Consider the following 22,814-nt stretch of genomic DNA (forward strand, 5'->3'; position numbering starts at 1 on the left):
GTTAGCCCAGGGCAATTTTTAACTCCCTCCGAGAAAAACGGGAGGATTGGCATCGGATGATAGCTCAGGGCTAGTCCTCCTCACCCAAAAATATAGAGCCAGTGAGTTCTGGAAAATGCCATCTCTACCTATTCTTTCTTTTTCTCCTTGTATTGAACTGTACCACCTTTCCTGCCCCGCCCAATGCTTGCCATGTACATCTACTATGTTTTCTCATTTGTTCCATTCTCTTGTTTATAGATGAATAGTCCTGGACGCCGTGGTGATAGGAATATTGCCAGTGGAAGTTACTCCACTGCTTTAGGTACCACCAGTAAAACGCTTATTTAGAGATGGTATGGCTCTGAGAAAGAATTGAGAAGATATATAATCTTCACAGCGTGAATGTCCTTGAAGAATTAATCATTATAATCTAGAACAATATTAACATTCTTATTTCAGTTTATTTTTTATGTTATTTTATCTGGAAACATTCCAGCTGATAAATCAATGGATGGAGGAAATCACTCTGTGGTGTCAGAGTTTGTGTTCCTGGGACTCACCAACTCCTGGGAGACCCAATTTCTCCTCTTTGTGTTCTCCTCCATGTTTTATGTGGCAAGCATGATGGGAAACTCCCTCATTATGCTCACTGTGATTTCTGACCCTCACTTACACTCCCCCATGTACTTTCTGTTGGCCAACCTCTCCTTCATTGACCTGGGAGTTTCTTCTACCATTTCTCCCAGGATGATTTATGACCTTTTCAGAAAGCATAAGGTCATCTCCTTTGGTGGTTGCATCACTCAAATCTTCTTCCTCCATGTCATCGGTGGTGTGGAGATGGTGCTGCTCATAGCCATGGCCTTTGACAGATGTGTAGCCATATGTAAGCCTCTTCATTATTTGACTATTATGAGCCAAAAAATGTGCATTTTGCTTCTGGTGGCTGCATGGATAATTGGCTTGATTCACTCTGTGATTCAACTAGTTTTTGTTATAAAATTGCCATTCTGTGGCCCTAATGAGTTAGACAGCTTTTACTGTGACTTTCCTCGGTTCATCAAACTTGCCTGCACAGATACCTCCAGGTTAGAGTTCATGGTCATAGCCAACAGTGGGTTTATATCTTTGGGATCATTCTTCATATTGCTTATCTCCTACATTTTTATCCTGATCACTATTCGAAAACCGTCTTCAGGTGGCTCATCCAAGGCTCTCTCCACTTTGTCAACTCATGTCATGGTGGTGATTTTGTTCTTCGGTCCTTGCGTCTTTGTTTATGTCTGGCCTCACCCCACATCACATCTAGACAAATTCCTTGCTATTTTTGAAGAAATTTTCACTCCTTTTTTGAATTCAGTCATCTATACGTTCAGGAACAAAGAAATGAAAGTTGCTATGAGGAAAGTGTGCAATCAATTTTTTATTTATAGAAAGATTCTGTAAATGACAAAGTAGTACGAGGTTTCCTTACTGACTTGGAGTAACTTAAATTTCTATTATTTAAATAAGGTACCAAGTACCTTACTAATATTTAGGTGTCCCAGATTAAAACAACATGGTTCTTTTTAAAATATTAACTGAGAAATTGTGTTGCTGCCTACGGTTGAAGGAAACATGTCATCTGGTAAAAAGTATCTTCTGGAGAAGGCCAATTGCTTGTCTCTCAGGAGACATAATCTTGATGAATTTACTGTGGTCTAGACTTCAAAACTGAGTCTCTTCAGTGTCAGAGTGGGTTATATAAGAGAATGTTGATTGACACTAAATAAATTGATACTAGATGTAAATATATACATCAAGGTGCCAATTTATTAATTTGCTACACAAACACCAGTCAAGTGGCCTGGACTTCCACATAGGCCGTACTCATTCTTTTGATATAGGAAAATTTCTGGGAAGTCAAGTGATGACGAGAATATTAATGAGCAGGGAATCAGAGCAAGATGAGTTAGCTGGATTATTCAAATACTTAATCATATCAGATTTTGATACTCAATGACTGTATCTCCACACTAGGATATGCATGATATCATAATCAGAAAAATAGGATCCTTAGGCCAGGCCACCCTTTTGTCTAGATGGTGCTGTGTGGTCATTGCAAGATTTACCTTTGGACTCTTGCTTGTACTATGTTCCAGTCCGGCTAATCCCTATGTTCTTAAAGATTCAATCTTATTTCCATGTGTAACTAGTCAGGTTCTTCCTTTCCTTTCTGCTGACATAAGATTATTCCTGTTGCATTTGTATGATTTGAGTCATTGCAAGGTAAGTTTTAGTTTGGGAAGTGTTTTATACATGGCTATATTCTATTCTATAGGAATGAGGGATTTGCACCTACAGATTTGGAAATTTTGATTCATACACATTTCAACAAAGAGGAACCAAGGCTCATTCTCAGATAGAGTTGTAGTGCAAATGACTCTGAACCTTATACATCCTATACATACTCCATACCTCTTAACCAGTGTATCAATATTCATATTGTCTTATAAGTGGTCCTCATTTACCTCACAATTTACCTCTCTTGATAATTTATTTGCTTTTCTGTTGATTTCCATTGCCCTTATATCATTCATTCATTTTTTGAGTCCTTTTCTGGACACTTGGAAAACCAATACATACATAGCAGTTTATTAGCTAGCACTTATACTCAGCCTCCTTATAATTTGTTTGGAAGTCGTATTTTTAAAATGAAAATTTCACTTCTATTTTCAATAGAAGAAAAATAATGTCTGATAGATCTAGTAGGGTTTCCCATATTCCTCATTTTTTATGTGTGTTAATTTAGAAAAATGCCTGTTCCTCCCAATCTTTTCTCTTTCTGCCTTTCTGTCAGGTCTATATCTATGACAAGATAGATTCCCCAACTGCATAGTGACTGAAGATTTTCTGTACCATTGATGTAAAACTTTTTTAAAGGTCATTCTTTTTACTCTAAAGACAATACTGCTTTTAGTGGACATCTACTCTGCTGTTTGCCCAAATCAGCAACCCCCTCCCTTCTGGTAAATGTATATTTCTCTTGCAGTAACCATGTGTTATGATGAGAAGCTGACATGTATGTCCTATCTCTCTGACCACTACTATTTTGTCAAAAGTTGGTCTTCTGAACCATGGCATATCTCTTAGCCACAGCTGAATGGTGCAGGTAGGAGCCTCTGACCAAGACGGACCAAATCTGAGCTTTTCCCCGAGATATTTGGACTTGGGAATAGAGAGAAAGCAAGCCTCAGTCCTGCTTTACGTAGATATGTAGAAACTGCTGGCAATCATATTTCCTGCTGTCAGAAATCATGTCTGGGATAATGAAAAAATATATGTGAGACAAGAAGGTACAGGATTTAAAGAGAGAAGCTTGGCAGTATTCAAGTTCTTGGTTCCAGCTGTCTTGGGCATTCAGCTTTGCTCTTGTCCTCCGCTCAATATGGTTACTAGCTGAGCTACTAAATGAGCCAATACATTCACCCTCTTGCCTAAGTTTGTTTCAGTTGTGGTTCTGTCATCTATAATCAAAAGGGTAGTGATAAATAGCTCTCCAATTCTAAAGAGAGGGTATTTTCAATTACTTCTAATGTAAAATCCCTCATTATTTTCTTATTTCTGTAAGAAAATATGATTTTTTCTTCTAATAAAAAGAAAATATGCTCACTATGTAAAATTTATTTGGAAATTAGAGATGAAAAAATAGAAGTCACTCCTGAAGTCACCGTATGGAGACAATTTTAGTAATATCTTGTTATATTTATTTCCAGTGTTTTTTCTATACCTAAATATAAAAATATATTTACAAAATTGGGATTTATGATGTCTACATTTTTGTTCTGCCTTTTTGTTGAATGTTATATTCTGAGAATTCACTCACATTATAAAATTTTGTAGTACAAAATATTTTTGAGCACATACAGTGTATTGCAATATGTGACTATATTATATTTGTTATTCTTCTATCCAATGATAGATTAGATTGTCTAATTGTTTTCAAATAACAATTAGATTGTCCTCAATTTTTCCCTCTGCCTTGAGAATTCTTGCATATACTTGCGTCTACCTTTTACATTACTTCTGTTATAGATTGATATATTTGGAATTAATAGGGTATAATAATATTTTAAACCCTTTATTTGTATTATCCTTAGTCCCCAAAGTTTTATACCTGCTGAGAAGTATTCCATTACAGTACCTGTCCTAAAGCACTGAATATATCTTAATTTTAACAAATATGATTTATTAAAAATCTTTGTCACTTTAAAAGACAAAAAAATAAAATAATTTTTAAATTTATTCAATTTTTGTATGCTTGTACCTTTTCAAATGTTGTTTTAATCTGAACTCTTTGAATGATGTGTTTCAGGAATCCAATCAAAAGAAGCTTAAAGTAACTAAAACAAAAAAGAAATGTGTAGTTTCAGTTTTGCGAGAGGAAAAATATCTAGAGATCTCTTGTACAACAATGTGAATATACTTAACACAACTGAACTGTAAACTTGAAAGTGGTTAAACGGTAAATTTTATGTTAAGTGTGTTTTTTTTTACTACAATTAAAAATAAAAAAAAGGGGAACTGGCTCGGCGGGACAGCAGTTAAGTTCGCAAGTTCTGCTTCGGCGGCCCAGGGTCCGCCGGTTTGGATCCTGGGTGCGGATCTACTCACTGCTCATCAAGCCATGCTGCAGTGGTGTCCCACATAGAAGAGTTACAACTATACAACTATGATACACAACTATGTACTGGAGCTTTGGAGAGAAAAAAAGAAAAAAATAAGGAGGAAGATTGGCAACAGATGTGAGCGCAGGGCCAATCTTCCTCAAAAAAATAAAGGTTGGCTGTCATTAGGAAATAAATAAATAAATAAATAAATAAATAAAAATAGATATTTTTAAAAAAGGAACTTGTTGACTCTGCTTATTGGGATGTGCAATAGTGGAGCCAGCCCCCTGGACTCCAGGGATTCACCCAATTTCACGTTTTTAGATTTTGTTCTCTCATTCACTCCCTCTCTCTTGCACTTTTCTCCCTTTCTTCTTCTCCTCCCTCTCTATCATTTAACTCTGTTTATCTCTGTACTTCGGTCTGATTTTCTGTTTTGCACGTGGATTTCTTTATGTGTGGTACGGGGAAAGGAGAGAAGCTGCAAATAACTCCAAGTTTAAATCATTCCAGCAGGGCAATCTCATAGACAATAGAAAGGTTTTCTTTCCCAGCATCCTTATTAAAACCCAATGAAAGGATCCTAACTGGCATTGTTTTGGTTCCATGCCAGGTGTCTCATGGGCTAGGTCTGCATCACATACCCACTCAGTGGACAGAGGCCAAGGTTATCTGATTGATGGCCTCCAAAGAACTGCATGAATTCAAGGAGGAGAATTTCCCAAATAGGAGAGGTAGGGTAGAGCCATCAGTGCAAGGGGAAAGTGATTCAAGGCAGGCAAAAAAATTGTCACATGTTTTTTCTTATTTGAAATAGAAATTAATATATTTTGCTGGAGAGTTATTCGTCCCCTTCCCCATAGGTAGAATATTAGTTTTGTCACATTGATTTACCAGTCCCACATACATGTTAACGACACTAACTCCTTTATTATCATATTTGTGTTCAAAATGTTTCCCCCAATTTGTTTTCTTTTTAATTTCAGCTACCATATTCTGTAATATTACAGTTGTAGTTTTTGTGACACCAAGTCCGTGAAGCTTTTTAATTGAGACTTCATAGATTTATTCTTAGGAAGCCCTTTTCCATTGCAATATCTAATCAATATACATGAACATGTATTTCTAAAATAGTTTATCCACCCAAAAATTATTTTTGGTGTAAAAAATAGGAGAGGATCTAAATTTTTCAAATTTGCTTATTAATTTTCTCAGCACCATTTAGTGAATAATCATTTCTCTTCTGATTTGTAACCTTTATATACTACATAAAATATGGTCCTTGTCTCTTCTGAGATCCAAACCCATATGTAATATATCTTCTGACGTCTGCCCTTGAATGCCTCATATGTCCTTTGACTGAATAGATTCAAAATGGTCCTCATCATCATCACTGAAAACTGTGTCCTCCTCCACTATCAACTATCCAGTCATCAAACAAGAAACTCAAAAGTGACTCTCTCCCTTCCCTTCCTCCTTAACCCTTTCTCTCACTCTCAATTTTTTATTTATGCAGAAAATATCAAGTGCCTACTAAGTGCTAGCCATTACTGAAGGTTTTGGGGATACACCAGTAAATAAAATATATAAAAAAAATTTACTGTTGTAGAGCTTATATTCTAGTAGAGCTACCCAGAGAATAAATGATAAGCAAAATAATCAAGCAAGTTTTAAAGTAAGTTAAAAAAAATGAGTGCAGTAGCAATATAATAGAGTAGGTTAAGATGAATCTGAAACTCCAGCAGTGGGGGTGTAGGTTGCACTTCTAAGTACTGTAGTCAGGTTAGGCATCGTTGAGAAGGTGTCATTGAGCAAAGGTTTCATGTAGGTGAGTGAGTTAGCAATGCAGCTATCAGGGGGGAAGGCAGAGGATATAGCCAGTACAAAGGCCTAAAGTGCCTGTGTGTTCAAGAAACAGCAAGAAGGCCAGTGTGACTTTGTCAGTGTAAAACAGTGGGAGAATAGTAGGCAAACATTTAAGGAGGTAAAGGAATGCCAAATCCTGTGGGATTCTGTAGACCATTATAAAGAATTTGGCTTTTGCTCTGAGGAAGGGGGGACCATTGGAGGATTCTGCACAGAGAGATGACATGATATCACTTACATTTAAATTTATTTTTATATCAGTTTGTCCTGCTAAGAATAGCCTGGGGAAGGGCGGGGCAATGGTCTAAGCAGTGATGTTAGTGTATTCCAGAAATTAAGGGAAGAGAGAGATTGTGGCTTGGACAGCAATGCAGATGGTAAGATGTGGTGAAATTATGAAGGATTAGCTAACAGAATTTGCCAATTGATGGGATATTGGATGTGAGGGAAATGACTCCAAGTTTTTTGACTTAAGCAATTGGAAGGATGGGTTTATCATCTCTTAAGATAGAGGAGCAGGTAAGAGCAGGAGCTCAATTTTGTGTACTTGACATCTAAGATGTCTATTGGATGTCCAAATAGTAATGTAAAGTAGGCATCTGGATAAGCAAGTCCAATATACAGCATAGAATCTGAGCTAGAGATTGACACAAAGATATTATTTAAAGGCACGGTACTAGATCAGATAACCTAGTGATGAATACAAAGAGAAAAGACATGAGGTTAACGACCTGAGCCTTGGTATTCTCAAACATTAAGAGATCAGAAAGAGAGTGAATAATTATGAATGGAGACTAAGAAGGAGCCAGAAGTGATATAGAAGAAAAATCAGGATTGTCTGGTGCCTGGGAACCCAAGTGAAGAAAGTGTGTGAGAAGATTGGAGGAAAATAACTGTGATTAAAAGATGAGGACTGAGAATTGATCATTGGATTTAGATATGAAGGTCATAGGAGAATTAAAAGACAAGTTTTAGTGGGGATACTAGGGGAAAATTTTGATTAGAGTGGATTTGAGAGAAAACAAGAGGAGAGGAATTAAACAAAGAGAGCAGAGACAACTCTTGAGGAATTTTGCTGCAAAGGTCTTTACAGAAATGGAGCAATAGACAGAAAGCGAAGCTGGATAAAGAGATTTTAGTAAGATGGGAGATAAAACACATGGTGAAAGCTGAGGGGAAGGATAAAACAGACAGAGAAACAAGGATGATATAGAAGAGAGAGGGGGAAAGCTGGAGTGGTTCTTGAATGCACAGGAGGGAAGGGTTATAATGAATGAAGTAAAGGTTCGGTTAGATCCTTGTTACTTTGGCCTTGAAGGAAGAGAAGAGGAAACATTTTTTCTTCTGCTCTCTAAAGCTATAATTCTGTATCTATTTTCAAAAGTGATGTAGCAGATAATTTTCTTTGTTGTAGGGTTGTTCTAACCTGATATTTTGATTTTGTCCTATAAAATAAATGGGCAAAATTGCATCTTTGTTCTATACTTTGACAAAATTTGTGTCAAACAGGTATGCCGTAGAGAAGAACAAGCAAAAAGTTTTCAGTTATGAGTTTAAAGGTGAAACCAAGTTTTATTAGCTATATAATTTGGTTTAATTCATAGATTGAAATTATGCAGTGATAACAATACTTGCTCCGCAAAACTGTTCTGAGGATTCAATAAAATAATATGCAAAAGGATTGATTTCCAAAATCACTTTATTTTCACACGTTAAAATGTTCCTTCTGTTTTTTGGTGAGGAAGATTAGCCCTGAGCTAGCATCAGTTGCCAATCTTCCTCTTTTTGCTGAGGCAGATTGGCCCTGGGCTATCTGTGCCCATCTTCCTCCATTTTATATGTGGGATGCCTGCCACAGCATGGCTTGATGAGCGGGACTTAAGTCCACACCCGATCTCGGAACCTGCAAATACTGGGCCACGGAAACGGAGCACCCGAACCTAAACACTACGCGACGGAGCTGGCCCCAAAATGTTCTTTCTTTTTAAAGAAAGCTCAGAAAATTCTGTCCTCAAGGTTTTAGAAATACTTTTCTGTATTTTTACATTTTTAAGATGAATATGTACTATTCAGATTATCATAAAATTATTACTAATAAGAAAAGTCACTTTAAACTTTTCTGTGGAATGCATGCATATTCAGTCACTATAAAATAAAGATTCAAAATAGTTCTAGAATATGGCAATAAGTCTCTTTGTCATAAGAAAATTACAAACCTCTTATTTCCTCTCATTAACAGCTTCTCTGCTTGGCTACACTGGGAAAACCGAAACGATCATGGGGGATAATTCCCCAGGTCAAGTGCTCAGTCTGACAATCCCAGATCTCTGCAGCATCACTTGGTCACTGCCCTCTGGGGCTGTAATGAGCTTCCATGCTTACTGTGACATCGTTTTATACAGCTATTTGTGTGTGTCTGTAATGATCCTAAATAGGATCTGGTTGATTTTTTTGGGAGACTATATCTGAATCTTTAGTGATGCTGATCTCTTAGTTCCCTTGGCAAAACAGGTAGGTGAGGGGGATAAAAATAGAAAGAAATCAGAGAGCAACAGTTTCTCTGTTCTAAGGATAGAGAAGGTTTTGGTGATGTGAAGATTTTCTCAAGTCAGATACACTCTATTGCAGCAGTCTCTTAAGTGGTCTTCTTCTCTTTTCTTCCTTCCTTCTAGGATATCTAACATACTGACAAATAAATTATCTTCCTTGAGCACTGGTCTCATCATTAATTCCTTGCTCCTAAGTCTTTGCTTCCTTTTATTTATTAATAATGCTCAGTCATCTTAAGTTAGAGCCTGAGGTCAGGTAAAACTAGTCTCAACTTTCTTTCTCATCTTACTTTCCACTCTTCTCTTAAAGTTTCCATTCTCTAGGCAACCTGCACTCTTCACCATTATCCTAGAGTACCTTGAACTTAGCCTTCATTTCTTATATTGTACCATCTGCTTGAAATAATCCTTCAAATTCTATCTTTATATATTGTAATATATGCTGTTTATAAAGGCTCTTCTCAATGCCACATTTTCCACTTTGTCTTCTCTGATCACCACAGCTGGAGTTTTCTCCTTCCACTTGACTCAAGTATTACTAAGTCTGTGACTATGGTCTTTCTATGCCTGTTGCATATTTACTTAAAATATTAGATACTCATTGCGTTTCTAAGTAACTAACACAGAATAGATATTTGGTAAATACATTTTAATTAACAGAAAATTAAATAAGAAAGCATGGTAGAGTAGAAATAAACAGAACTAGGGCTACATCGGCCTGAATTGCCATCTACATCTGTTACCGCCCAACGTGGGGCCTTCTGCTCGTGGTCAGACATGCCAATAGTCAAGAGGCAAAGCGGTAGGAGAAAAAAGACTTTTTATTACAGCTTGCTAGCAAGAGTGAAGATGGCCAACTCATGTACAAAAGAACCATCTTAAGGGGGCATGAAATCTTACAGTAGTTATATAGGCCATTGTGTTATTGGGGTGGGGGTTAGGAATGTTGACCTTCTGGTGTTACAGACTGGGAGTGCCACACCAGATCTTTCAGTTTTTACTGATAATGGCTATCAGCGTAGATTCTCCATTTGGGAGTCATCACATTCCTAAGGAACTCAAAAAAACAAAGTTATCTTATAGCAGCTGGGAGATACCTGCACAAGCAGGGGTCGTAAAATCTATGTAGCAGTTAGATCTCCTGGAGGGTTCATATCCAGCTGGGTTAGTTTGTCAGAGGTCTTTCAAAGTTACAATAGAGTTTTTCTTTTCTACAATATGTCTTCCCTTATGTCAACCTTGTCTTGAGCCAGTATCACATCCATAACTGAGTGATTGACGTGCGTGAATTGTCTTTGTGTTTTCCACTTGCACAGGGTCAGCAACAGCTATGCTGAAGAATGCTCAGTGGATCTTGAGGGGAATGGTAGTTTGGGAGCTAAAATCTTATTTCCTCAGAAGTGGGTATTTGTGGGAAATATTCCCAATGAGCCTTTCAAGCAACTGGACTTCAGCACAGACATGAAAACTTAACTTGAAACCAGCCCCACTTGATTATCTCAGAATAATGAATTCAGAAATAAGATTTTTTAATACTTAGAACTAAGAACTGGGACATATCACTTGCTGGTCTCTACTATGTGTTAGGTACCACTTATTGTGCCCCCACAATGTGGTAGGTAATGCATTAGGTATATATTACATATATAATATCACCTAGTTCCCACCTCACCCTGCAAGGGAGGTGTTGTATCTCCTTTTACAAACAAGGAAACTGAGGCTCAGAGAGTTTGAATAACTTTCCCTTACTCACATAGCAAGTGAGTAGTGGAGCCTGGATTCAAAAACAGGCCTTAGACTTCAAAGCCCAAGCTTCTCACAGCTCTACTGTAGGCTTCTCAAATCAGAGTAGCAGGTATAATTTATGGATGATTTATATTGGCATTGCATTGTCAAAAGCAATCTGTCCATTATCACGTGTGATATTCACAGAAATTGTGTGGGCCTGGCTGGGCAGGTACTCAAGGAGTTTGCCTTTTTGAACTGAATCACTTGATTAGAGGTGGGACTTGGATCTTCCTCTTTACTTTTATTTGGACACTTTGGGACTTGGATCTTCCTCTTTACTTTTATTTGGACACTTCTGGATTTCTTCCTGCTGTCCTTATGTGCTTTCTTTTTTGTCTCTCTTCCTTTTATTATCATAGTGCATTTCTCTTCTAACTTCTCCTTTCCTTGTGTCTTTCTCTATTTTCATATTCTTTCTCTCTTACTTATTCCTTTCTACCCCTCAGATTATTGCCAAGCTTCATGAAATTAAGTTGAGTGTTGGATGGAGGTTTGCAGTGGAAAGCTTCCTCCTATCCCCAAGCCAGTTATATGTTGTAGAGGATGGGATGCCTCTGGATAGAGACTATTAGTTATGGTTACTATTAATTTGTGGTGAGGAATATCCTTGTCTACATGCGAAATCTATTGGAAAAGCTGGTGGAGAGAGGAGAGCATCGGAGTCATGGCTTCTGGAGTGTGGAAGGGTTATTAACTAACCTCTCATTCTGGAAATATTTACTAATTTTCACACCTACTTATGAACTTTGGGTAATATACAAATGAACAATTTAAAACACTGTGGTTAACGGCAGAAGACTCTACAGATTACAGATCAAGGTGTTTACCACTCATATTAAAAGGATAGATCGCATTCCATTCTCTTCCTGAAATCTTTGACTTCACTAGATAATACTGGTCCTTCCTTTGAACTTGTATTATTTTTTTCTCACACATTCAACAAATAATTTTCTCTACTCTTTGTATAGCATATATTTTAAACTACCTTATATTGTAGCAATTAGATGTGCAATTTATGTCTTTCCAATATATTTAGTGAGTTTGTGACTTACAGAAGTTAGAAAAAAATAAAACCCTGACCATTATGGACTGCACTGTCAAGAAAGGTTTTATGAAATAATTGAGAACTTTTATTGCCTTTTGAGGAGAGAAAAATATAGAGAAGCAGAAATGGTGGTGGGGTTACAAATATGCCTTCAAATATTTTACCATTGTTACATCCTTCCAAATAAGCACCAAAATAAGAAGAGTGAGCACTCAAAGTATGGCAGCAATGAATAATCTTATTTCTGTATATAGTTTACTTACAACATTTAATTGGTCACTTTTTTTGTATTTAGTTATTGTTGTCATACAAAATAATTTCGTGCAAATAATAGGTAGTTTGTGCAAATGTTGGTGTTTGGTGTCTGTTTTAACTCTGAAAAGTACATTTTTAATTTTGATTTTTTACTGTTCTCTCTTAGGCTATTTTCTACAGGATCTATACTTTCTGGATCAGGAATACAGAGACCTGAGTTCTTGTCCTCGGTTCTGTCACTAGTGTGACTATAAGCAATCAGTTTACATTTTTGAGTCTCAGGTTTTTCATCTGAATAATGGTCAATCTGGACCAGGCCATCTCTTAGATGAAACTATCGGTATGATTCCATTGGGTGTTTATGCTTCTCCACACAAAACTCTTTATGTTTTTTCATCAGTTGCTGTATATTTCCCTTTCCTCAGTGCCTAAGTCATTCACGCATGCATTTCATCCCACCAATCCACTTCATTCTGTCTGTCCCTCCCCAATGAAGAGCATGTGTAGTTCCCTGTTCTCCAGCCCAATCTCGCAGATTTCTGATGACTGAAGGGCATGAGGCTTTAGAAACTGTGTATCTTGAGACTATGGACTGTAGGCTTAGGAGGTGACGGCAAAATCATTTGAATTAGTTGAGTACGGAGAGTCTCAGCTCAGAAGTGGTGAGCAAGAATTGAGACCAGATCACAGTGGGAGTTTCTGGAAGTTTTGAGGCAGAGGGATGTATTAAGATAAATGAGACCATCAACTTGACATGTTTCTGAGATGATTCTTCATATTTCTGGAGCTGTGTCTGCAAAAGGAGAAGAATGTCAGTAAACCTGGTCTTCTGCATTCCACACCTTCTAAAAGAATAAAACTTAGGGAGCTGTTTTCAGGGTTCACCCTCTACTGGGAATTGACTATGGTGGGCATTTGGACACAGCAATGGAATCCTCCCCACCAACTCCATCCGTTCTCCACCTAAACACACAAACATACTCAAAATTTAAAAGGCATCAACCCTTTAGTATCAGCTTTAGGTGCATGTGATCAAGCCAAGGAGAAAGCTCTGGCGCCCTCCTATAGTGTTACTGAAGTTTGACATTCTTCTCGTTTCATAATGGGCTAAAAGCTTAAAAGTACAAATGAACTTGGAGATACAACATACTTGCATGGATTTCAGACACAGTAAGATGATGATATCAGATATCGAAGCAAGTTACAATAAAGGAAAGCATGGAATACTTGAAAAAAATGGAGATACCACTGAGCAGAAAAAGGGAGTGTGTGAGAGAGGCTGAGGCACAGATGAAGAAAAACTTAGCATTTCAACATTTCTAAGTGCTGGCCATAAGCACCTTAATATGTATGGACAAGCAGAAGATATTTGCAGGTATATTTCACATCCTTTGTGGTGATATAGGCATGTGATTTAGAAGAAACTAGAGGGAAATCCCAAATATTTGTACATACATTAGGTCTGGCTAAAAGTCTTGCAGGGCCAGATGTAGGGTCCAGAGGGAACTTTATTGAGTGATGTGGCCAATAGAAAGTCCTGTATAATTTTGATAGAACTTTTAAAAAATGAGAAGATTCCGTGGATGAACCTTGAGGATATTATGGTAAGTGAAATAAGCCAGTCACGAAAAGACAAATACTTTATGACCCCACTTATATGAGGTACTAAAGTAGTCAATCTATAGAAACAGAATGTAGAATGGTGGTTACCAGGGGCTGGGAGAGAGGGGGAGGGCAGTTGTTGTTTAATGGGTATAGAGTCTCAGATCCGCAAGATGAAAAAGTTCTGTAGGTCTGTTTCACAATGTGAATATACTTAATACTACTTAACAGTACTCTTTAAAAGGGTTAATATGGTAAATTTTACGCTGTGTATTTTTTATCTCAACAAAAAAAATGAGAAGATTTAGAAGAGCAGTGAACCTGATCTGACATGATGAAAAAGAATTAAATTCTGTCTTTGATAAGGCTCATATACTCCCTCTTTACGACTCCTGCTTGGTTCTGATATTTCTTATTCCTAAGTTTTATTTATCTTTATCTCACTCTACATCCTATTCTATAATTTTTTTCTTCTTAATTCAGTCTCATCTCATGTTTCAGAAAACTCTTACTCCTAGATGGTGATCTATCTGTTAATCATAGCTTTCCCACAACCCTACTTTCTGAGTGTAAATTGTATGAAGAGAAGAATATGAAAATGACCATAGGAGGGAGATGAAATGTGTAGATATGGGAAAGTAGGCTAAGATATAATATGTATGCCTGTCTAGTTTCTGTTTGGGGGTAATTAAATAAATGTGTATCTACCCACTGTCTGTCTCATTTTGAGACTAAGTATACTTTCTTGCTTGTGTATTTTGTTTCTTGCTGCATGGCCTTGTGAAGCTTTTGTTCTTGCCTATTTCTCCTATTAATTTTAGACTATGAGAGCTTCTGCTGGTAGTTCCAGTCATGAGATGATTTCTTGAGTTGTGCTTATATCACCACTACCACCACCACCACCATCATCATCATCATCATCAGAATCATTACATTATTTTGCAAGCATGAAGAATTGGATAACCAGGTAGTTCTCATTTGTAATTTGAACAATGCAACATAAATAATTAATACCACTATCATCCCTAGTAATCTCAATTTCTTATTTTCTTAGTTCTCATAATTTCAGCAGCAGCCCAGTTACTTGCATCAATGGATGGAGGGAATCACTTGGTTGTGTTTGAGTTTGTGCTTCTGGGACTCACCCATTCATGGAATATCCAGCTTCTCCTCCTGGTGTTCTCCTCTGTGCTTTATGTGGCAAGCATGACTGGAAGCATCCTCATGGTGTTTTCTGAGACCACCAAACCTCATTTACATTCCCCCGTCTACTTTCTACTGGCCAGTGTCTCCTTTGTTGACTTGGGAGCCTGCTCCACTACTTCCCCCAAAAAGATTTCTGACCTTTCTAGAAAGTATGAAGTCATCTCCTTTGGAGCCTGCATTGCTCAGATTTTCTTCATCCATGTCATTGGGAGTGTGGAAATGGTGCTGCTCATAGCCATGGCTTTTGACATATATGTTGCCATATGTGAGCCTCTCCAATACCTATTCATTGTGAGCCCATGAATGTGCATTTTGTTTCTAGCTGCTGTCTGGGCCCTTGGCATTATTCACTCACTGTTCCAACTAGCATTTATTGTTCATTTATCCTTCTGTGGCCCTAATGTATTGGGCAGCTTTTACTGTGACCTTGCTTGGCTCCTCAGACTGGCCTGTACAGATACATACAGATTGCAGTTCATGGTCACTGTCAACACTGGGTTCCTTTGTGTTGGCTCTTTCTTTATAATCCTCATCTCCTACATCTTTATCTTGTTAACTGTTTGGAAACATTCCTCAGGTGGTTCATCCAAGGCCCTCTCCACTTTGTCAGCTCACATCCCAATTCCCAAATGGACAAGTTTCTTGTTCTCACTGATGCTGTTCTCACTCTTTTTTAAAAACCAGTCATGTACACATTCAGGAATAAAGAGATGAAGGCAGCAATGAAGAGATTTTTCAGACCATTAGCAATTTTTAGAAAGATTTCATAAAGTTATAAGGTCTTGATCATCATGTAGCCTGTATCTGGAATTTTAGAGTCACCATCTTTAGTTCATCAGCAATTGATGTGAGTTTACCACACTCCTCAAGGTGCTCCTCTTCCCTAAGAAGAATGAAGATTTAGACTATATCTTAATTCAAAACTTATGTTGATTCATATGGAGTTACACATATATGTACTAATTACAGTCATTTTTTTCAAGCTGGTTTCTCTGCTTTCCTCTTCTCTCAAGATTATCATTCCATTACTGTCTTTCAATTTACCCATATATTTTCTCATAATCTGCCTCTTGAGGTAACCAAGATGCTAATTATTTACTTTGCCATTGATAATCCCTACCAATAATGGCTCTTTTTCTTATTTCTTTAGCAAATTGGAGAACGTTCATATTTCATCCAAGTTCTTCAGGCCTATTATAAGCATCAACTTTCTCTTTATGATTTGGAGAACATAGTTATCTTGTTTGGCAGTAAAATTTTCTTTTCAGATTCTTCTTTAAATAGTTTAAAACAATCTGACTTCAGACTAGAGGAGTACTAACCTCTCCTGCTTCATTGTGTTCTGCTTTCCTGCCTCTTTCCTCACTATTCTTTCTCTTAGATAATTGTCTCATGATCACTGAATATTTTTACTTTTGGTAATATGAACCCTTCTGGGAAGAATTTTGAAAATCTTAAACTAATGACACCCACTGGTTTCCTTTTGTTCACATAGATGTGAATATTCATGAACCAGTAATTTATTCTTTCATTCATCTGTCCCATAAAATTATTTTTTTGCTTATTATATATATGGAATTGTACTTACTCTATATTTGGAATTGTTTCTATGAATAAATGGAAGCAGCCCAAAATGTATGGCCTAGAAGAGTTATAATTAGAGATTAATAAGAATCAGATATTTGCAACACGACTTATAGAAGTTTTTGTTGTGCATTATAAAACCCCAGTGTAAGATTTCCAGTGCTGGCCAAACGTTATAAGTCCAGCACAGCCTATTTTTCCCTTTCATTATTTCTAAACAATCTTGAAAAAAATACAAAAAACTACCTGCAGCAAGAAAAACAAAAGTAAAGAAAAGCTGGTATATTGCAGAGGAGAATCAAAACTTGAAGAAGCAACCCATAAATGGGTGAGTATGTTTTTTTTTTATATTTTCCTTATTTTTTCTCATGGCTTTTACTTGAGAACAGACCCCAAATGCAGAGCTATAGTTGCCATGATACAAGGAAAAAAAAGTTTAAGAGGAAACCAAGCTCTCTGGCCTGGGAATTGGGAAAAGTGGTCTCTGCAAACTGAAGAGTGTGGGGGAAATATTTTTTCCTTCTTTTCCCTCTTCTCTCTCTCTGCTCTGTCCTAGTGCAGCCCTTGTTGCAGGGCTATGACAGTGGAGCACACAACTAAAAGTCTGAGGGGTACCCCATGCCTTAAATGAATAGAAATATAAAAGTTATCAGCAGAAATACAGAAACTATAAACAAAAATGATATGAAAATTTTAGAACTTCAAAATACAATATTTGAAATGGAAATTTACAGGACAGGATCCATAGCAGATGGAGAAGACAAAAGAAAGACAGTGAACTTGAAGATAAATCAGTAGAAATGTTCTACTCTAAAGAACATAAACATGTCCACTCCAGAGAACAGAGATTATAAAGATATATAAAAAAATGAACAGATTCACAGAGACCTGGGGACAATATGAAAAGGTGTAACACTGCTATCATGGAGTCCCAGAAGGAGAGGAAACAAAGACTAGTATAGAAAAAAAGTTTGAAAAAATAATGGTTGAAAATCTCCCAAACATATTGAAAGACATAAATTTACAGACTCAAAAAGCTCAGAAAAACCAAGCAGAATATACTCAAAGAAAACCAGTCCCAGAATCATTATAATAAAACTTCACAAAACTACAGACAAAGAAATATCCTGAAAGCAGCCTGAGAGAAAAGACATATTACATAGAGGGTAATGCTACAAATATTACCAGATTGCTCAGAAAAAACATAAGGGCCAGAAGAGAGTGGAACTTCAGGAGGAACAGGAATGGTAAATCTCCTGGTAAATATAAAGAGATTATTTTTCTCCTCTTAAGTACTCTAAAATATGTATAAATGTTAAAGGTAAAAATTATAACATTGAATTACAAGATTTTCAGATGTGGGATATTCAGATCATGGAATTTGTAGGTCTAATACATGCAACAGCCATAATATAAAGTGGGAAGGGTCTTAAGAACCAAACAGTAAGTCTTTTACATTTTGCTTGAAGAGGTAAAATATTAAATCTAAGTAGAATATGAAAGGCTAGGTATGTGTATTGTAACCTCTGGAGAACCACTAAACAGCCACAACAACAACAACAACAGAGATACAGCCAAAAAGTCAATATTAATATTTGTCAAATCAGAAAAAGTATTTAAATAATCCAAACAGAAACAGGAAAGGATAAAAAGGAGAACAAAAACAGAGGAACAAACAAAAAATAATGATAAAATGGTAGACCTAAATTACCACATTAATAATTTCATTTAATACAGAGGCCTACATATTAATTAATTAAAGACAAGTGTTATTAGATTAGAAAAAAAATACCTAAATATATCTACACCAAACCCACTTTAAAGACACAGATATTTTAAAAGTAAAAGGATGGAAAATATACCATGCAAATGCTAATCAAAAGAAAATGGCAGTGGTTCTATTAATAAGTAACAAAGTAGACTTGAGAACAAAGAAAGTTACTAGGGATAAAGATGGACATTTCATAATTATAAAATTGTCAATTCACCAAGAAGATATAAAAATCATAAATGTATATGCCATTAATTACAGAGTTGCAAAATACATGAGATACAAACTGATAGAACTGAAAAGAGAAATAGCCAAATCCACACTTATACTTGGAGACTTAGACAACTCTCAGTAATTGATAGAAAAAGTAAACAGAAAAATCAGGACACACAAGACCTATAAAACACTATCAACCAATTTGATCCAATAATCATTTATAGAACAATCTACCCAACAAGAACAGAATATACTCTACTTTTTCAAGTGCACATGGAATATTCATGAAGACCAGTCATTTTCTGGACCATAAGGCAAACCTTACCAAAGGTGAAAGAATTAAAGTCATACAAAATAATTCTCTGACAATAATAAAATTAAACCCAAAATAAGTAGAATGATATCTGGAAAATCCCCAAATATTTGGAAATTAAACAACACACTTCAAACAATACACGGGTCAAGAAGCAAGTCTTAAGGGAAATTAGAGAATATTTGAGCTGAGAGAAAAAGAAAATACAACATTAAAATTGGTGGAATGCAGCTAGAGCAATGCTTAGAGAAAAGTTTATGATATTAAATGCTAAATTAGAAAATAAGGAAGTTATTATACCAATACTCTAATATCTTACCTTAAGAAATCAGGAAAAGAAGAGCAAGTTAAATACAGATACGCAGAAGAAAGGGAACAATAATGATAATAGAAAAAAAAAATTTGAAAATAGAAAAAATCTATAAAGTAATAACATTGAAACCAAAAGGAAATTTTTGGAAAATATTAATAAATAGAAAACCCTCCGACCAGACTAACCAAGGAAAAAAAAAAGAGAGAAAACTAAATTATCATTATCAGAAATGAAAGATGTGACCTAACTACATGCTCTAGACTCATCAAGAGGATAATAATGAGATACTACAAGTAACTTATACCCATAATTTTAACAACTTAAATGAAGTGTTCTAATTCTTGGAAGACACAAAACACCCAAGTTGACTCAAGAAGAAACAAACAACTTGAATAGTTTTATATTAGTTAAGGAAATTGAATTCTGAGTTAAAAAACCTTCCAACAAAGAAAACTCTAGATCCAGATGATTTCACTGGCAAATTCTATCAAACATTTAGAGAAGCAATAATATCAATTTTACACAATCTTTTTCAGAAAATAGTAAAAGAAGTAACACTTCCCAACTCGATAAAAGAAATCAACATTACTCTGATATGAAAACTGTACAAAGACACTACAAGAAAATAAACTACACACCAATATCCATTGTGAACACAGAAACAAAAATACTCAACAAAATATTAGAAAATCAAAGTCAGATGTATGAAAAGGTTAAATGCATCATAACTAAGTGGGGTTTATCCTAAAAATGAGAAGCTGCCTCAACACTTAAATATCAATTTACAGAGTAAAAAAGTAAAACCACGTGATTATCTCAATAGATGCAGAAAAAAATTTTGACAAAATCAAATACATTTTAACGATAAAAACTCTCAGTAAACAAGAAATAGAAGGAAATTTCCTTAATCTGATTAAGAACATCAACAAAAACCTACAGTTAACATCATACTCAATGGCGAAAGACCAAATGCTTTCCTTCAAAGATTGTGAACAAGGAAAAGATGTACATCCTTACCACTCCTTTTTATCATCACACTAGAAGTCCCAGCTAGTACAATAAGGCAAGAGAAAGAAGAGATGTACAGTTTGGAAAGGAAGAAATAAAACTGTCTCCATGTGCCGAAGACATGATTTTCTATATAGTAAATTCTAAAGAATCTGTAAGACAAGCTGCAAAAATTAATAAGTGATTTCAACAAGGCCACAAGTATCAAGTCAATATGTAAAATTCAATTGTATTTCTATGTACTGGAAAACAAAAACAATATTTTAAAGATGCCGTTTATTATAGCACTTATAAACATGAAACATTTGAGTGTAAATATAGCAATATTTATGCCGATAATTACAAAACACTGATTCAATAAATCAAAGAATATATAAATAAGTCATAAATTGGAACAATCAATATTGTTAATATATCAATTCTTGCCAGATGCAATAAATCAAAGAAGATATAAATAAGTCTTAAATTGGAACACACAATATTGTCAATATATCAATTCTTGCCATATCAATCCACAGATTCAATAAAATCCTAATCAAAATATCTTCAGATTTTTAAAGATATCAACAAACATTCTAAAATTTGCACAGAAATGCAAAAGAGCTAGAATTGCCAAAAACGATTTAAAAAATAAGAACAAAGTTGAATTTCAATATGTACACATAGATCAATGTAACAGAGAAAGGAATCAAGAAATAGACACACACGAATATGTGCAATTGCAACTCAATGTAGTCTTTTCAACAAATTGTGCTGAAATATTTAAACATTTATATGCAAAAAGTGAACCTCAACCCATATCTTACTTGCTTCTTACAAAAAAATTAACTCAAAATGATTATAGATATAAATGCAACATCTAAAACTATGAAACTGCTAGAAGAAAATACTAGAGAAAATTTTGTGATCTTAGATTAGTACATATTTCTAAGTTATGACACTAAAAAGATGAAATATAAAAAAGTGATAAATTGTACATTATCAAAATTAAAAATTTCTGCTCTGTTGAGGAAGTGACAAGCCACATAGTAGCAGAAGAATATTTGCCCATCAGATAGCTAAGAAATGACTTGTATTTTGAATCTATAAATAACTCTCAATAATAAGAAAAAAAAATGATCCAATTTAAGTTAACAAAAGATTTGAGGAAATTCTTTACCAAAAAAGACATGTTTATAGCAAACACATGAAAAGATGCTCAAAATTATTAGTTATTAATGGCAATAAATAAGTAAATAAATAAATAAATAAACAAACAAGAAAAGAAGAAATCCTGGGCTCTTGAGGTGTGGAGCATCTGGAACTGTCAAATGTTACTGGTGGTCATGCAAAATGGTATAACCACTTTGGAAAACCATTTAGCAGTTTCTTCTAAGTTAAACACTCACTCATCTTATGACCCAGAAATCCCATGCCTAGCATCAGAAGCCCTAGGATTCACTTCTGTTTCATTCTATTAGTCCATCTAGTCACTGAAGTTAGCTCAGATTCAAAAGGAGGGAAGGAAAAGACGACCTTGTCTCTTGATGGGTGAGTGGAATGCATATTCAGGATGGATGGGAAGGAATTGATGGCACTCCTGTTATAGAAAAGCTGCCACAATCTGTTCCCTTGCTCCAACAATTTAAGTTCCTCCCATGTACAGAATACATTCACCTCTTCCCAAGAGTACCCAAATCTCATCTTATTATAGCATTAGCTCAAAGTCCAAGATCTTGCGATTTAAATCAAATTCAGTTGATGTTTCCAAGGTATGGTTTGTTAGATACAATTGTTTGAGTATGATTCTTCTTGATCTGAAGATAAGTTATCATCTCCCTATCTCTACACACTGCATACAGTGGCAAGACATGCAAAGGGTAATGACAATAGACCCATTTATTCAGAAAGGAGGAAATAGTAGAAACAGTGGTTACTGCTATGTTTTACCAGATTTGTTGTTTGGCTAAGTAAGCAGTACAAAATAAAAGGGGCAAGGGAATTAACCATGGAATTTATGAATAAATGACAAACAATAGGATATATTGGAATATATGAGGAAGCAATTTGGATTAAAACTAATTTGGCCTGACCTTGTTTTTCCAAAAGAGCCTGATGTGGACTCTTAATCGTGTATTATACATCTGCTTTAAACATTTACCATGTCCCAAGGACAAGAATGATGCCCTTAAAGATAGGGATGTAACTTCCCCCTATATTGGCATTTCTTTAAGGATAAGCATCTTTTCCCGGAAACTAAGGATTAATCACTCACCTTGTGACCTCTGACCTGCTGACCACCAACCTACTGTGCCAGCTAAGCATCTTGTGACAATTGTAAAGGGCACATGCCTATCATATGTGAGGTATACTTTTTGTTCTGAGATGGTATATAACCACTCTGTACACCCCACTTCTTTGATGCACTTTCTTCCTTGGGGAAGGAAGGCCCCGGGCTAGTCCTCAGATCTGGCTCATCATAAACTCACCCAATTTTGATTTATAGATTGATTATGGATTATTTGAGTTGACAGAATTTAAGCTGGGAAAAGAAGAAAGGAAGGACATCAGGGAAGTGGGAGACAGTAAAAATATGGTAGGATCATTGGATTTGGGATCTTGGTGGAGTTGAATAATTCTTGGACTTGAAGCATTAGATGGAGTGAGTGCATCGCCAATTAAATCCCT

At 35.8% G+C, this 22,814-nt stretch overlaps 1 protein-coding gene and 1 pseudogene across 1 annotated transcript; both read left to right on the forward strand.

The window, feature by feature from the left end:
• Positions 1–489: 489 nt before the first annotated feature.
• On the forward strand, positions 490–1,428 carry LOC101393014 (olfactory receptor 4F3/4F16/4F29-like). The gene has a single exon (XM_004421975.2). The coding sequence runs from the start codon at positions 490–492 to the stop codon at positions 1,426–1,428; it is 939 nt and encodes a 312-aa protein (XP_004422032.1).
• Positions 1,429–14,828: 13,400 nt separating this feature from the next.
• Positions 14,829–15,712, forward strand: LOC101394875 (olfactory receptor 4F3/4F16/4F29-like; annotated as a pseudogene).
• The last annotated feature ends 7,102 nt before the right edge of the window (positions 15,713–22,814 follow it).

Source organism: Ceratotherium simum, chromosome 3 (assembly GCF_057802395.1).
Source record: "Ceratotherium simum simum isolate JZ-2026a chromosome 3, ASM5780239v1, whole genome shotgun sequence".
In the NCBI taxonomy this organism is placed as follows: domain Eukaryota; kingdom Metazoa; phylum Chordata; class Mammalia; order Perissodactyla; family Rhinocerotidae; genus Ceratotherium; species Ceratotherium simum.